At 30.3% G+C, this 18,022-nt stretch overlaps 1 protein-coding gene across 6 annotated transcripts in view; it reads left to right on the forward strand.

The window, feature by feature from the left end:
* rau (RA domain-containing protein rau) overlaps window positions 1-18,022 on the forward strand; it is a 229,774-nt gene that overhangs the window by 207,044 nt on the left and 4,708 nt on the right. For 5 of the 6 annotated variants that reach the window (XM_070107147.1, XM_036359823.2, XM_070107148.1 and 2 more), the window contains one exon: window positions 17,564-17,731. In XM_070107147.1, coding sequence (XP_069963248.1) covers window positions 17,564-17,731 — 168 coding nt within the window. Of the gene's footprint in view, window positions 1-15,094; window positions 15,203-17,563; window positions 17,732-18,022 lie in introns of those variants that run through there. The other variant, XM_036359824.2, reaches the window with a different exon arrangement.

An 18,022-nucleotide genomic window follows, 5' to 3' on the forward strand; every position in this document is an offset into this window, starting at 1 on the left:
TTCCTCCTACGTTCATATACCCCCTTTGGCATTCTGTCGTGCATCCTTCGTTCGACATTGCAGCACTTCCGTAAATTCTCGACTTCATGCAGCAAGAAATTGTTTCAAAGTAGGAAATGCTGCCACTTTAAGCTTCCTGTTGCTTGCATTAACTCGCTCCTTCGGCTGCTGCAAGCATAGCTGTTTCAATAGCTTATAAAATGCCAACATACACACACACATAAAAACTTCTCTAAGAAAGTTTTTTTCACACTCATGTTGCAATGTGCATATTTGTTAATAGTAAATGTTGCAAGTGAACGTATAATGCTGCCACATGCAATGCAGTGTGTATGTGAGTGAGGGAGAGGTCATGCAGTACGGCAGCGTCGTTGCATATGTCATTAGTAGCTGCTTGAGGCGCTTATCGATGCAAATGACTTTCTTATGATGCCGATGACAGCCATAGCAACAACAACAACAGTAGTTGCAAGATGACAAAAGCAAATATGATTTTTTTTCGATTTTGTTATTGCTGAAGCAGCAACCGATGGAGGAAAAGTATATTATTATGTAATACTTCTCTCAATTTTTCATGTAGTATATTCAGCTAGTTTTTCCTATCGTTGCACATTCAGCTTTTGCCGCATTTGCCTACCAGTGACTTATTTAATTATGCCTTTCAGCCATATCCAGCCGTTGCCGTATTGCCAACTAATTTCCTGCATCTTTCTAATTTTATGGAAATATGCCGCCAACAGATGCTGATGCGATTATTTGTTGCTGTTTTGATATGCAAAGCTAAGCTGGTGAGAAAGTGCTTAGATGGTTACCAAGCGCTTTTAGCTGTTGCTTTAGGTGAAATGAATTTCAAGGCTGATTTGATTGTGGGAAAATTTATTATTTAATATGCACGTATGTAGTCCAAACACCCATATTAAGTTCAAGTTTTGAAATCGTAATGAACGATTCGAATACTTTCGGTACATGTGATATCATATCATGCTATCTATGATTATGTCATGTGGAATCTGTTATTCATGTAATACAATGAGTGAGGCTAAATTGATTCATGACTTAATGAACATATCATGTGATGCAACTTTTTGATAACTTAGAACTTGAATTAAATTGTGTGTTCAAATCACGTGATGTCACCTCACATTACACGTGATGTCATTAATGTGATGTGATTTTTTGAAATCTTAAAATTTGAAATCAGTAATATAACGTTGAATGAAGCTAAATTCTGTAAAAATGCATCGCGTGATCATATGATTTGAATGTGTAATGAGCTGCCTTGTCATTACATGCCACAATCATGGCGGTTTTGCACAATTAATTTTATCATTTTCAAATTATCCGCTTAAAGCTAAATAACACCGCAACCGCATTTGATTATATTTACACAATTAAAAGCATCACCAATATCATTTCAATTGATTATGACCGACACATATTAAATGTGTCCACATGTAAGCACCTGGAAGTATATTTTAAATTAAATACAATTTCAAAAAATCGTGAATTTCGCGTATCGAACGTCGCAGCGGAAATGCGAAATTCCACAATTTGCCATTAAAAGCCAAATGCGCTTTTAATGACACCAACACATGCACACCTGCACACACTCACACATGCACATATATTTGTCTAACTTCACAAATGCCCGGTAATTAAGTCTAATACTTGCATGTTTATGCAATTTTCCGTGCGTTTGCATAACATGCCGGGTGTGAACTCCCAAATCTATGCTACACCAAATGAGCTTTGTCTGTGTTTTGCATATGACGCGCAGTACTACAGCGTTGCGCTGCCACGTCGACGCGCAACCACAACTGTTTGCATGTAAGTGTGCGTATAAATTTGCGGTTGCGCCGATTTTGTTTGGCACAAACAACAAAATCACAAAATGCCTAGCGAAGCGTGTGTCATGTAATGCGCAATTCTGAGCGGAAATTCGTATGCATTTCTGTTTGCATTTTGTGCGTTCTGTATTTTTGTTTTTGTTTTTATGTTGCAGCGAATTGTATCAATATTGCTGTTGCATGATAGTATATTTATGCAATGACCTCAAATTGCAATTACAATGCACATTGACGCTGTAATGTGATGCCGCTTTGGCTTGCCATTTACTTGTAGGTATGCCGTCCAATGTGTAACTGTGTGTGTGTTTTGCGCACTTTATTGTTGTTCTTAATTCAATTATATTGCATTAGCGGCGTGGCAGCTTCCCTTCACAGACGTGTTATATCGACACGGCCATTTAATTTCGTTCACTTTGCCACCAGGCGTTGCTTTTGGACAGTTTTTGGCCTAAATAGTTTGTGGAATTTACCTCCCTTCCTCGCTGCTAATGTCACACATCACGGTTGACACTTCATAAGTGTTATGTGGTTTTTGAATGTTGATTTAAATCATGGAATTTTCTCGCTATTCATTTCTATAGTTATTGTTTTTGTATAACATACCTTATTTAATTTTGTTTATCTTGAAAAGTTAATCAACATTATAATAAAAAAAAGACACACAAAGTGACAAAAATTATGCTCAATTGTTAATTCAATAAAACTAATTTATTATTTTAAATCTGTATACGTTTAATAAGTTTTAATATTTCCTGATAATAAAAATAAAAATTAAAAACTTTTCCATAATTTTTCTAAACTAATTCAAGCTTAGAGGTCATTGCAGAAGCCTTTGAAAATGGTAAAAAATTAAAGATAACAGGTTTTTTGAAACACCTTGGAAACAAAAGATAAAATAACAAAAAGTGGAAAAGGATCGAGAGCGACTTGGTCGATTTTTAAGGCTTAAAAACAGCTTAACTTGACTCCCGGCAAACTTACGAGTCCTATAGAAACTAGTTAAATGACAGAGTTGTAGGTAATAGATCTATTAAATCTGTATTCGGACTTGTTTCACATAAACTCATACATAATTCATTGTATTTATAAAAATATTTATTATAAACTTGATTATTATGATCTAGATACACAATAGTTTAAAGTTTCATTATTTTTAATTTCGTAAACTTTTTTTACACGCCAGATAATATATTTTTTTCAATATTTCTCAAACAAATTATTCATACTGAATTTCGTGTTAAAAATCATTGTATTATTTAGCTGAAAAAATATTAATAAATGACTTCCAGTTAGGTTCTTTTTTACCCAGGTTTTTCATGTACGTACATACATATGTACTTATATACTTATGAACATACATAACTTATATTAATTTTCCACTGTGTGGTGTGTGTGTATGTTGGCATCATGGATATTGAGTTAATGCTCTGGTTTGACTTTATTTGTGGTTTCATTTTCCAATAACAATTGTTGACATTTGAATTAAGTTGATTGCATTACGCGAGCTGTGAATTGTAATTGTGGTTATAGTGATGAGTGTGCGCACATCTAAACCTACATGTACATACATATATGTATAGTTATATGGCAATAATTGGACGAAAATTCTATAGAAGCACTTTTTATTTTATAATGATGTGAAGTAATTAGAAAAATTTGGTGTAATAACGTATGGAGGCCACAAACCACTATGAAAAGTGTATAAAAGAGAAGACGAGAAATTAAAAAATAAAAACTGAAAAATAAAAAAAATATATAAAAAAATTTGTAAAAATATACATTTAATATCAGCGTAAAAAAATACAATAAGAATAGTTTGTTCCATTCGCGCTACTTTTATAGAAATATTATGACTTTTTTATTAAAAACTAAATATAATTAAAAGAAAACAATAAAATGCAACAACCTACTTCCATAGAACTATTGCGTTTTTAGAAGTAAAAACATTTAAAAAAGCCCAATAAATACAAAACCAAAATTTTTTTTCGCGCCTATTAGCATAGAAATATTATAATTTCTATTTAATAATAATAATTTTTTTTTTCAAAATTTTTTATTGTTATTTTGTTTAATATATTCCTTGCATCTCATCACCTTACCAACACAACACTTGGTCTTCACAATAGCGCTATTTTCTTTTACTTTACAAATTTACTATTTATTCCGCAATCACATTTTCGCAGCTTGTTAGCTGCAAACCGCTGCGAGTGACAACGCGCCATGGCTTGGGGCATTGTTTGAAGTGCGCGCTTGGCATTCGGCGCTGCTTTTGTGGCAAGCGTCGACCTCGTTGCACACACACACACACATCCATCCATAGTGCTATTGTCCACAACGTTTGTAATGCGTTGCCAAAGCGAGCGTATAAATTTAATTTAAAGCACCGCAACAACAAACACATACATATACATCCAAACATATATGCATGTGTATAACGGTAAATGCCGCGCTTACAATAAGAAAGCGCACTACCACCTCAAATGCGTACAATAATTGTCAACGGTGTTAAAGCAAATGAAAAGGCGGCGAACAAAAACTTCCTACGAATTGTGCGCCAACGAAATTACATAACAACAAAAACTCGGTCCAAAGCGGCGAAACAAAAATAATAATAAATAGTCGAAAAAAGGCGCAAATGAATGATGTTTGCACATTTTTCTCGCCTCTAGGTATTGCATAACAAAGCCACAACAGCCGACAGGCCACACCACAGCGCGCGCCCGGGGTTTGCTGTGGTATTTTTGTGTGTGTTGAGCACGTCACGCCTTTGCGCCTGGCAGTATGCAAACAATTTAAAAACGTGCCGTAGCCAAAGCCATTTTTTGCACGTGTTTGTGCAACGAAAAGTGGCGCGTACAAAACTGCAATATAGTGCATAATGCAAAAGTAGTTAGCGGCAGGAAGTGAGTTAGGTATTTTGGCGTTTGTAGGGGGACGCTTTCAGGTAATATTTATTTAATTGAATATTTTTCTTAGTATTAAAACAAATTATTGCTCTTTATTTTGGGTTTTTATTTAAATATTTTTTTAAGAATCTTAAATTTGGAAAATTTTATTGAAAATTTTTTGGAGTTGGAGAAAATTATTTTGGCAAATTTAAAAAGTAATTTTCGATTATGAATAAGTGCCAGAGTGTAGAGAGCAGAGCCAGAGCAAGTGCCACTTGCAACATTAATTGATAATAAAATCGAATCGACATTCGATTAATATCGAAATATTATCGATTAATACCTATCATAAATATTTGGGTCTAGCTACGAATAATTTTACTAAAAACACAAAAAACAACAACAACATAAGATGTAATTTCTATACTCATATAAACATATTCTTTGATTTTTTTTACTATATTTTCCGAGCATCTTATGCTACGCACACAGCGCCATGATTTACAATGATTTTCTCACTTCAACCTATCTCAGTTCAATATTTTTTTAATATATAAGAAAATTATGTCACTTGTCACTTCAATATCATCTATGTCAGCCTAAAACTTAACCTTTAGAATACCTGTCAATCCTGTACTCTTTTTAGCGCCTCCTATCTCCACCACTGCGTTCAACTTTCAACAAAATTTGTATTCATGGCGTCTGCCAGGAAAATGAGCGCGTGAATAGTGGACCGTGGCGCGTGGTGTCATGGAGCGTGTGCCACCAAGCGCGAAACGTTTCTGCTTATTTAGTGGTTAAGTTAAAAGTGTGCTGAATTGTTAATGTGCTCGTAAGTCTGTATGCATACTTTGGTATTTAAATTCTGCCACAAACGCATACACACTGTTGTGATATCCTTTTGAAGCCAACAGCTGTCATACACTAAGTGACTTTTTACTACTTTTATATTTATTGTGGTTGAGCTTAATGCATTTACAGCTTAGCAAGGATATTATTTCAAGCGTTTAGTTGTTGATGGACGTGTGTACTTTCGTTGCAATTTTTTGTTTCTCATAGATTTTATTCAATTGTGGTTGACTGAAGGAGCACGTAGAGAAAAGATTATTATTTTGATATGCCAAAAAAATTAAGTCGAAAAGAAATAATGCAAAAATCTAAAAAAAAATTAATTTTCTTAGTGTGTGCATAAAAAAGTTGTACTAGACTATTTATTATTATTAATTTTTTTTGAAGTAAAGATTTGTCAAAATAAAATTAAATTTAAAAAATAAAAATTTAACAAGCTATTTAGATTTTAGTAAAAATTTGTAAAATTTTCAACAAACTTGTAAAATATAAAAAAAATAAAAGTAAGTTTCATTAAAATATTTTATTAAAAACTCATAAGGAAATTAAATACAAAAACAAAATTTCACTAGCTTTTTTAATAGTACATTTTTTAAAAAAATTTCCAAAAGCCTTTAAAAATTAAAAAAAGCAAAACATGAAAAGCTTTATTTTAAACTTTTTTTACGTGAATATTTAAAGTTTAATTTAAAAACATTCCCAGCCTTAAAAATGAAAAAAAAAACTGTGGCAGCTTTTCGATTGCATCTTTTTAAGTAAGAGTTTTAAAAAATTTTCAAAAAAAAAAATTTATGATCATATTATTACAATATTTTTTTTGCAGTAAAATTAAAAAAAAAATTCCACTATGCTATAAAAAAATATAAAATTCAAAAAGTATCAAATTTTTGTAAGAATATTATTAGAATAATTGGACTCCTGTAAAAATTTAGAAAAATAAATGTTTGTTACTATTCAACCAAAATATTTTTTTTATTATTTTTTTGAAGCAAATATTTGTAAAAATTTTCTAACAAAATTTGTTTTAAATTAAAGTTCCGTGCTTTTTCTACATTTCTTATAAATTTTACATTTTATTAAAAAAACAAAAATTGCTCCAACATTAGACAACGTATCGCTCCTCACTAAAATAAATCATACTAGTTTAATTATAAAAAACGTCTGGTAATATTTTACACTCAAAATCATGTAGGCACACACCCAACACTGCAGTGAGTGACACAGATTTAGTACAGGTTCTTAATAATTCTTAGTTGCATTTATTACTGTTGTCCATTAATTTTTTATAAATACAATATATATACATATATGTATATGTACTCACATACATATGTATGCCTCAATCATATTTCACCGTTAGGCATTCTCATTCCATTGTCATAAAAATAACTACAACTTTTTGTGCAAGGGTGTCGCGCATGACTGGCGCATCGGCACTCATTGAAGCGCTGCGACTACGCCCATACACACACTCACAAACATACAAGCATATGCCACAAAAGTATTTATTATCAATGTTCGACCTCACATTGTCACCGTCAACCAGCCAGCAGATGCGTATCCATCATATATGTACAATATTCTGTCTGTCATATTTTCTGTCACATTGTCATGTCAGTGGCTTATGACGTTTTATTGGTGACATTAGCTGATGCGCAACCGAAATGATGCACATTAATTTGCTGGAAAGTTTAATAAAATACACACACACTTGCACATATGTACAAAAAGCAACGGATGTTAATTATTTTTCAAATAACTGCACACAAGCTCGAATAGCTACAACCAGAGACAAAGCAAATGTTCATAAAATAATCAATAAATTGCTACCGCTGTATTTGCGCTTTGTTATTTTTAGTAATTTTGGAGTAATAATATGTTGATTTGGGCCTATGTGTGACGGCCACTTATGCTTTTTCGTTCACAGTTCGGTGGCTGCGAACAATGTGGTGTACGGTGTTTTGTTAAATTATTCCAGAAAACAAAAAACAGCTTAAAAAATTTTTAAAATAAAACTTTTTAAATCATAATTAAACATAAATTTGCAAAATATTTTAAAATTATTATAAATTCAAAAAATTATTTAAAAATTTAACTTTAAATATACAAAAATAATTATATAAAAAAATATTTAGAAATATTTATAAAAATTAAAGCAAAAAATTTAAATAATAAAAAAATTAGAAATGAATTTAAAAATAATTAAAAACAATTTTCTAAATTTAAAACATAAAATAAACATTTAGTATAGAAAAATATCAAAAAAAAAATTGATATTAAAAACCAAATTAAATAAATTAAAAATAATTACAAAAATTAAATATGAATTGCAAATTAGTTTTAAACATTTTTCGAAGTTTTTAAAATAAAATAAACATTTAATTTACAAATAAAAACAGAAAACTAGTAATTAAACAAATTTAAAACAAAAAATATTTTCTTAATTAATTAAAAAGAAATACCAGTTATATAAAAACTCATTACAAATTTATTCATTAACATACTATAACAAAAAAACTTGCTAGTACAGTAATTCATAAGGTAATTGAGTACCCAATACATTAAGAATACAAAAAAAAAAAAGATTTAATTTATAAAACAAAAAATATTTAAAAATAAAAATTTCAATTTAAATTTATAAGAGATATAATAAAAACAAAATTTTAAAAGTAAAAACAAAAATAAATTGATATATAATTTTTTTTTTTAATTTCAAAATAAAATTAAAAATATGTAATAAAATATTATATAAAAACAATAACAAAAAATATATTAAAAAATTTAATAAATTGTCAATAAAAGTTAAAAAGAAATAAAATAAGCAGCTAAATTAAAATTATATAATTTTAGTACAAATTTATAAGACAAGAGAAAAGTAATAAAAAGAATGTAAATTAAAACTTATAAGAATGTATAAAAAATAATAATAAAAAATAGATTAAAAAATTAATTAGTTTCTTAATTTAAAAATTTAAATTTAAGAAAATATAAAGACAATAATAAGCAATATTTAAAAAAAAATTAATTATACCGGTTAAAAATAAATTTAAAAAAGCAATTAAATTCTAATTGTGAAATTTTATTATAAATTTATTAGAATATAACAATAATAATAACAAAAATACGAATTTTGAAAAGTTTAAAAAAAAATATTAATTAATAGTTACAAATTTGAAAATAAATCATAAACAAAAAAAATTAAATTTAAATTTAAACGAATACAAAGAACTGAAACAATCAAAAAACTATTTTTAATTTATAATTACAAAAATAGTATGAATATATAAAAAATGGATTTAATGTTTATTTTTTTTCATTTCTCTAGCAAAATATATATGTACATATGTACATATTTTTTTAATGAAAATTTTTTATTTTTTGTTTGCTGATTGGTTTAATGTTTAATTATAAAACATGTTTTTGGTCGCTTGAAGAAATTAGAGTAAATTTTTTGACTACACATTATAATTTTTTTTCTCTTGAATAATTTATTGCTCTTTTTCAAATCGAAAATATAAATTAACTACCACGTAGTGATTTTTTTTTTAATTTTTGTGTTAATAAAAATTTTTTTAAATAATATATTTTTGGGATTTTTTACAAATTTTGTTATTAATTATTTTTAGAATTTTTTTCCTCTTCATTATATTTTTCTATTCTTACCGTTATACCACCATCAAAAATTTGACTTGTGTTACTGACTAAAGATTAGTGAAATTCCTCATAAGTGCGGCGCGATGTTCGTAGAAACGCTTGAGAGCGCAGTGAACCGTGGTAATAAAGTTTAGTGCCACACACAGATAACGAAATAGAAATCAACATAAGTATAAGCAATAAATAAATCATAAATATGACACACATACATACATCGACGAACTGCAAATAATGTCTACAACATGAAAATCAGTGCAGTTTATGCAAATAAGAGCGCAAAATGCGCTTCAATTATGCACACACATATAAACCAAGAAGTCAACAAGCTGACAAATACACGTCGGCATATTATAATATTATAATAATTATGTGGTTTATTTTCTCTCAAAAGATGTGTGAACAGTTCAACAACATTGTCCTATTTAACATGAAGAATTTGCTTCACATCCCCACACACAATTGCTCACACGATTATATGTATGTATGTATTCATGTGTACTTTTGCTTTACTTGTCCTTTTCAGCCCATCTTAAAGGCTTTGCTGCTCATGCATTAAAAACGCCTTATTTTGCTATTGATTTAATTATTGTTGTTGCCCGGCTTTACCTTTAGCCCACGCACGCACTGAAGCATGCACTCGTTCGCTTGCGAGTCTTTGAACTTTGCCTTTACTTGCTTGCTATTCGCGTTTTCGGAAAATTTTCCACTTGGCACTTTGGCCATTTTCTGAAGTTGTTTTGTTATTAATTCTTAGCGCGTATTTTTCCAACTTATCCGAGTAGTACTTAGGACTTTTTTGCTGCGGTTAAAATGGCAAAGCATTAAGTGAGAACTCTGACTGATTGCCCGCCTGACGGCTCAACCATAGACTTGACTGCCTGTATGGGTGGCTGTCTAGCTCACCGGTTGGACACAGTGCAATGACTTTTCTTCACACATGGCTGTACATGATGTTTATTGTTGTTTTTGTTGTGGAATAATTGATGGAAAATATACTTATTTTGGGCATACGTGATTATAAGAAGTAGTAATTAAGGCTAGGAAGGCCTTCAGCTTTTTTTTATTTGAATGCCGGTGCGTGTCTTTGCTAAAGAAATTTAGTAACAAAAAAATATTGTTTTTTTTATTTTCTTAATGAAAGCAATAATTATATTAATTTATGCTCTCTAAACTTCAACTTCTAGCTCTTGGGAATCAATAATATTGGTTTGGTATATTTATTGAGTTATTTATTTTTAGCCGCTTTACTAAAATAAGTTTGGTGGCAGAAAATAGTACTTTTTAATACTTAATAATCGATTATTAATAATGAAAAAAGTATTTACATCCATCTATGCTCTCCAGAGTGTAAGTTGTAGGTCTTGGCTTATTTATTGAACTAATATTAGCCGAGTACTGGTGCGTGTCTTTGTTAAAGAAATTTAGTAAAAAAAACTATTTTTTTTAATTTATTTAATTTTATTTTGTTAATGAAAGCAATAATTGTATTATTTTATGCTCTCTATACTTCAACTTCTAGCTCTTGGGAATCAATAATATTGGTTTGGTATATTTATTGAGTTATTAAATTTTAGCCGCTTTACTAAAATAAGTTTGGTGGCAGAAAATAGTACTTTTTAATACTTAATAACCGGTTATTAATAATAAAAAAAGTATTTACATCCATCTATGCTCTCCAGAGTGTAACTTGTAGGTCTTGGCTTATTTATTGAACTAATATTAACCGAGTATTGGTGCGTGTCTTTGACAAAAAAATTTTATTTGCAGAAAAAATATCGCTTATTATTAATGAAAATACAGCCATTTTTGCTCTCTCAAGTGCAACTTCTAGTTTTTAGCTATTATTACAGTTTAAATTAAGGTTTAATGGATGTCACACTTTGACTACTAAACATTTTGTTAGACCTTGAAACAGTATCACCTAAATTATAATTTTATTTACATTTAATTTAACATTTAAATTAATTTTAACACTTGAATAAATATTTATTTATTTATAAATAATTTTTAAATTTGAATCCCAAATATTGGATTGAAAAATTTTAAGTAAATGTTTAATAGCAAATACCGAAATGGAAAAAAAGAAAAAAATTATAATATATACCGGATTACAAAATAAAACAATTTTTATCCCAAGTAATACTTAAGAATTGAAATTGTTCAATTTTAATTTTAATTTTTTTTTAAGAATTGAAATTGTTAAATTTGCTTTTAATTTCAATCAAAACTAGCGAATTGATAAAAAATGATGCTAAGCTTATAATTAAGAATTTAAAAATGCTGAGAGTACTAGAAAGTTGGTAAGTCTGTCTCTATCCAGTTTAGGCTTCAAATTTGTCAATTTTACTTTGATTGCCATTCAGTAGTAGACGCTTAAATGGTTTCAATTCTTAAAAACTTACTACATTTGGTAATTAATACTTCTGAAGTGCATTTTTCACAGAGACAATTTTTTTTCTACCATAAAGTAACTGTACATATTTTCTCATGTGGCTAATTGTCTATAATTTCAAATAGTTATAACTTTTTGAAAATCTTCTAGCCGCTTGGAGACACTTGTGTGTCTTTATATACAAAAAAAGTACTCCAGCACTTAAACTTCGGTTTCTACCTGCCCTCGTAAATAGTAGAGTCATTAAAGCGATTTTTTATTCATATAACTATGAGAACAATATTATGGGTTAGAAAAAGTTAAAAAATGCAATATAAATTTCACACGCTTAACTTTCACAAAGGCACACCAAGCACTTGCACAAATACATATCAGCATAAATGAATAGTGTACTTTTCCACATTTTTCCTCATAAATATACAGTAGATAAAACTAAAATGTACAGAACTATTAATTTACATTAATTGCGTGCGAAAAAATGCAAGACTGCGCTAAAAGCAACCACACCAGCGCACCCCCAACTAACTATTTGCAATGCATTATACCACTGTGCAACACAAAGAGATAACGAAAAAGGGTAAAATGTTAAACTGTAGGCGCTAGCCATAGACTCAGAGCTTAGAAAACAAGTAAAAAAATTTCTGTATATTTTTACACACAGTGGCTATATAACTCGTGGGTGCATGCAACAAGCAAATTGTTGCACTCTATTACGTACATTATTTGTAGTTATGTTGTTTCGGTGTTTATTGTTGTTGTAACATTTTAATTGCAGACAACATAAAACATGGCATTGTCACGAATGCATATCTACATATATTTACATATACACATACATATCCAAAAGAGTGCAAGCGCCTGCCGCTGCAGCGACATTAAGTCACATATTATGTATGGTATTATCAGTATAGAAATATTAGCGCAACTATCGCGTAAATGTATGCGTGTGTGTGCGCCTGTAAGCATAAGCAATAATTGTGAACAAATAATTTGACAACAACAATTGCCACAAAGCAGCTTAGAGACATAACAGGCAGACAATTTATGCATTACATGCAGCAGAAAAACAAAAAAAAAAAACGAAAAAAAAGCAACAAAAAAAATTTTAAAAATCTAAAAAAAATATAAACAACAGTAAAATAAAAATCTAAAAAAACAATAAAAAATTAAAAAACAACAAAAACAAAAGTCAACAAACGCCTGCCTAGCTTACACACACATCAGCGCATTCAATTTATGCCGCGCATATGGGCGGCAACACTTTAATGCATGCAACTAATTGATGTTGCAAAGTGCTTTTGCGCTGCTTTTGTTTTATTATTCCATTGTTTTTATGTACTACCGCAGCAGTTTTTTCCGTAATATTTTTTTATATTTTATTTTGCAGTCTTTGGCTGTAGCGCCACTTTTTAGCGGCGTCCTTTCCAGCGCTGCGGCTTGTTGTGGGCGGCGCTTGACTGTTGACTCATGCTACAGCATTTTTTTCTTGCTGTTTTAATTTTTATTGTAAATGTTGCCATGTAACATTATAATTCGCTTGCTTTGGTAAGCAATGCGCGGTTCACTTCTGAGAATTGTCTTTTTTAATTGTTGCTATAATTTGTTGTGGGAGCTGGAGGTGCAGAGGTCGCTGACATTTATTTTACTGATAAATGCAAGTGGAAAAGTCATGAAGTATTAATTGTGGACTCGCACATATACTTATATATACATAACTGCTTTTATATTTTCGAAATTTGATTTATTTTTGCGCAAAAAAGTTTGCTATAAAATTTCGTCAATTCTTAAGATTTCTTAAATTTGATTAACATTTGTGAAAAAGAGCTTATCAGCGCAGAGAAATTTAGTTTTGGAATAGTAACAGAGTGATTACAACTTGTTGTTCACCGACAACTAAGCAAAGAACTAGTAAATTAGTAAAATTAAAATGTGCGCCTAAATTTAGGCAATGTATTTCCTAGTAATAATTGAAGTTTCAGTTATTTTTCAAAGGCTGTAGTATCGAAATCGTCACACTTTATTAATTTTGAGTTCAAACATTTGTGATATTTGATAGTTGTATGAATTATGAAATAATTAAAAGCTCTGAAGAGCTTATTGCAGTAATTGAACATGTTAATACCATATATATACTTCTATTCATACTAATAACATTATCTTGCTATTTAGGACTTTAAACTTGTGAAATAAACTTTTCTTTTAAAGACATAAAACTAATTAACCTACGTTTTATTGCACCTGTGTGCTTAAAGCTTTATAAAAGTTCACTCATAATCGCTTTCGTCAAGTATTAAATTTTTTTATACCTCGATCAAAGTATATAAATTTGTCACGAAGTTTGTAATGACTAAAAGTCGTCGGAGACTATAAAATATATGTATATATTACCCATATCCATCTGTCTATTCGTCTACATATACGCAACAAGTTTTGCGCACATCCCTTTCTCCCCAAGAAGCTGTTCCTTTATTGGAACCATCGATATCGGATCACTATAGCATATACATAGTTGTCATATAAATTAAACGATCAATATCAAGTTCTATTTTTAAAATTTTTTTTTTATTTGGCAAGCCAAAGCAACAGTACAAACTCCGAAAAAATTGTTCAGATCGGCCAATTATAGCATATGGCTGTCTTACAAACTAACCGGCCCAAATCAAGTGCTTGTATGTAGAACTATTTTATTTGACGAGATATCTTCACGGAATTTGGCATTAATTTATGTTCAAAGTAAGGCTATAATCTCCGAATTTATTGTTCTGATCGTACTAATGCTTATAGCTGCCATACAAACTAGCCGACCCAAATAAAGTGCTTGTATGGAAAACTTTTTTTCTCGACAAGATATCTTTACGCAATTTGGCACATATTATTGCCAAGATATCACTGATGTCTGATAATATTAGGTAGGTCGGGCGACTAAGGCATATGGCTGCCATACAAACTGAACGATCAAAATCAATTTTTTGTATGGAAACTTTTTTTGTTAGGGATATATATTATATATAATTAGTTAAGAATTAACTTTTTATTTTGTTTCGTTTTACATTTCTCATAGTATTAAACTTTTATTTAAGTATTTAAGCTTTAATATTTCTTGCAAAAATTTGAAAAAAAAAAAAAACATCTCCCTATTACCACCAAAATCTGCGCAGAGCGTAATTTTAAGTATCCCACATTGCCATAAATTATTCTTACGTAACTAGAATTTGTGCAATTTCCTTGCAACAAAATTAGCTTGTTTTCCTTCCACCAACGCATAACAGTTATTAAAGTTAAGCGCACACCGGCAAATTGAAAGGGCAACGAAAATATAGCGATTCTGCCGTCTCTCTGCGCTTTCGCAGTAAAATTTTATCTCGCAAAAGTGCGCAACTTTTGCATTTATTTTTGTAATTTTAATTTTTTTCTTCATTTTATTTTTATTTTATTTTTTTAAGACAAAAGTGGCAGCTTGGCGCTCTTACTTGCCTCATTTGCAATTGCCTTTTGCGCTGTGTATGCTGCAAAGCTCTTCAGCTACTTAGCGCATTTAATTCGCCTCTGAACATATGTTTTTGCTTGCACAAGTGAGTGAGTGTGTTGTGATTAAGTGCTATGTGTGTTTGCGTGCGTGTATTAGTGTTGTTCTCTTTTTAGCTTGTTGTGGTTTGTTGCTAGTTTTATATGTGTGTGTTTTTAGTTAGTTGTTGATGTGTGTGTGCGTGTGTGTGATGTCCCTGTGCCATTTGAAGTGCTTGTTACAAAAATTTTGTATTTAGTTGTTGTAGTTGTACTTTAGTGAACGAGGCGTACATTTTAGTAGCAATCCTTTTGCAACAATAAATTGCCGTTTTGTTGCACACATTTTAAAAAGCACGCGTAATTAGCACGAGAAGTGCAGTTATGCATAAAGTGGCTTTTAAAAGCTAAATGCAAAAGTGGAAATTAGAAAAAATATGTAAATTGGAATTTTTATATACATAAAGTTAATTAAAAAGTATAAATTCGTGTGTTTTGAGTTGACTAATAATTTTTATATATCAAACTTTATATCTAAGGATTGTTTCGCTGCTATTATTTTGATCGTATAATAAGTATATACAAATAAAAGATTTTGGCTTGAATACGAGTATGTTTTAAAATCATTTTCAGGTTAAAAAAAACTAAAATTTTTTATGTTTTTCTAACTAAAAAATCCACACTAATTTAACTTTCAACATTTAATTATACAATTTATAAAAGCGCCTAAAAATATACTAAAGTTTTAAATTCGGCTATAACTAGATCTAAAAAACATTTTAACGCGAAATTTACACAAGTGCATTCCCCTATTGAATGCTTTCAAAGCACTCAATGCTCGCTGTGAAATCAGAGCTTTCATGTCATGAAAGCTAAAGAATTTTTATTACATCTTTTGCTATTTGCGCCACTTTTTATGTATAATACTTGTGTCATTTCCTGCTTTGTCAATTCACATTCAAATTCAATATAATTTTTAAATTGAATTTTCGCGCTCTTCAAAAGTCAATCAAAAATGCTAATCGATGAAAGCTGCCGCACTGATGCAGCCTGCAGTGTCAAGAGCTTACATATGTAAATGCAACACACCTTTACGCTGCATAACGGTTTGTAATGCAACGGTAAGCGGAAGAGGTGTGTTGCGCATATCGTCATGCCACACTGGTGACATGGATGATGCAACACTTCCGCTTAAAGTGCTTTTGATAAAGCAGTCAACGCTGCGTAGAGTTGAAAACCAAAAACAAAAAAAAAAATTTAATAAAAGAAATAAAAAAAATGAGAAAACAACAAATGAAATTGAAACATATAGAAAAGCGCCCACATAATGCCGTTTAAGCATTTGAAAACGCGTGCAACATTAAGTGGCACATTTACTGCCATTGCTGGCATGCCTCACATACACTTTGTCACGCACCCGCGGGCAAGCGAAAATTTGTTTAAAGCGATTTACATATAAAAATACTATGCATATAAATCCCTCCACCACACACACACATATACACATATTAGTATGTGCTTGCTGAAAACCGAGGGCCCGCGGCATTTAGCATAGCGTAAAGCGTGCTCATCCAGCAGGACTTACTTCAGCACTAGTACTTATGTGTCGGCACGCGTGAATGCCTGTGGCGAGAAAAGGCAGACAAAGCGCAAAAAATTTCAGATAAAAAAGTTTAGTTTTTGTAAAAACAAAAAAAAATTTAAGGAAAATGTGTAAATGTGTATGTATTGTACATATTATATAAGTGAGCGAACTACCTTTATCGAAATACGCAGAGCCGTTCAACCGCCTACCACAATTGGACAATTGGCAGCTCTAGGAGCTTATGAATAAAAAATAAATAATAGAAAATAAACATATGTATGTGTGTGTGGAAAAACAATGCGAAACAACAAGAAGCTGCCGCTTTTATGCTTCGTTTGAGCACACCGGATACAACAACTCCAAGTTGAAGTGTGCCGTTTTTCCTACATTTTTATTATTTGAATATTGGTTCCACAATGTAAACAAGTATGTGTCTTCAGAAACACATACACATGTAAGCAGTTATATGTGTAAGCCAGTTGAGTCGCAGCGCTTTGGCGCTACTTCAAATGGTTTTGTTTGCGAACAATTGGCTGGAATACACACAAAGGAAGGTCATACAAGGCAAGCGGCACAAAAGGATGATGCGGAAGGCTTTAGTTTTTTTAGTATTTTAAAGATATAAATGCATGAATGATGAGTTTTCCGTGAGCATGTGGAGTTTGAGGAACAGTTTGAGGAAAATATAAAGTTAAGTTAAAATTTGTAAGCTCCCCTTGCGGTAAGTTAATTATGCGTAATATAGCTATGTATAAATTTTATATATATATTTTTTTATAATATAAAAAATATAATTCTACTACAATTCCATCTTGCTTACGTTCGACTTTATTCCCCTTTGCAGATGTTGAAACACGTACAAATCTCGCCGCTTCGCAATCGTTCCGATTCGGTTTCACTACGTTCGTCCTGCGCTTCATCGATATGTGGCAGCCCGGAGCCGCCAACTGAGCTGCAGCGCACACCCTCACGCGCATCCAGTTATTCAAGCTTGAGTGAACAATTGCCACAGGTGAGTTAAAAGGACAAATAAAAACAAAAATTAAGAAATGAAATACATTAACTAAATTTAAATTTAAAAAATTTAAATCAAGAATTATATTGAAATAAAATTAAAATTAAAATTAAAATTAATCAAATAAAATGTATATTTAAATTTAAATCGAGAATAATATTAAAATAAAATATAACAAAAAAAACATTAAATTATAATTAAATTAAAATTATAATTAAATTAAAATTATAATTAAAAATAAAATAAAAATTGATATTAAATTTAAATTGAAATTGAAAAAAATTAAAA

This window comes from Bactrocera oleae, chromosome 3 (assembly GCF_042242935.1).
Source record: "Bactrocera oleae isolate idBacOlea1 chromosome 3, idBacOlea1, whole genome shotgun sequence".
In the NCBI taxonomy this organism is placed as follows: Eukaryota; Metazoa; Arthropoda; class Insecta; order Diptera; family Tephritidae; genus Bactrocera; species Bactrocera oleae.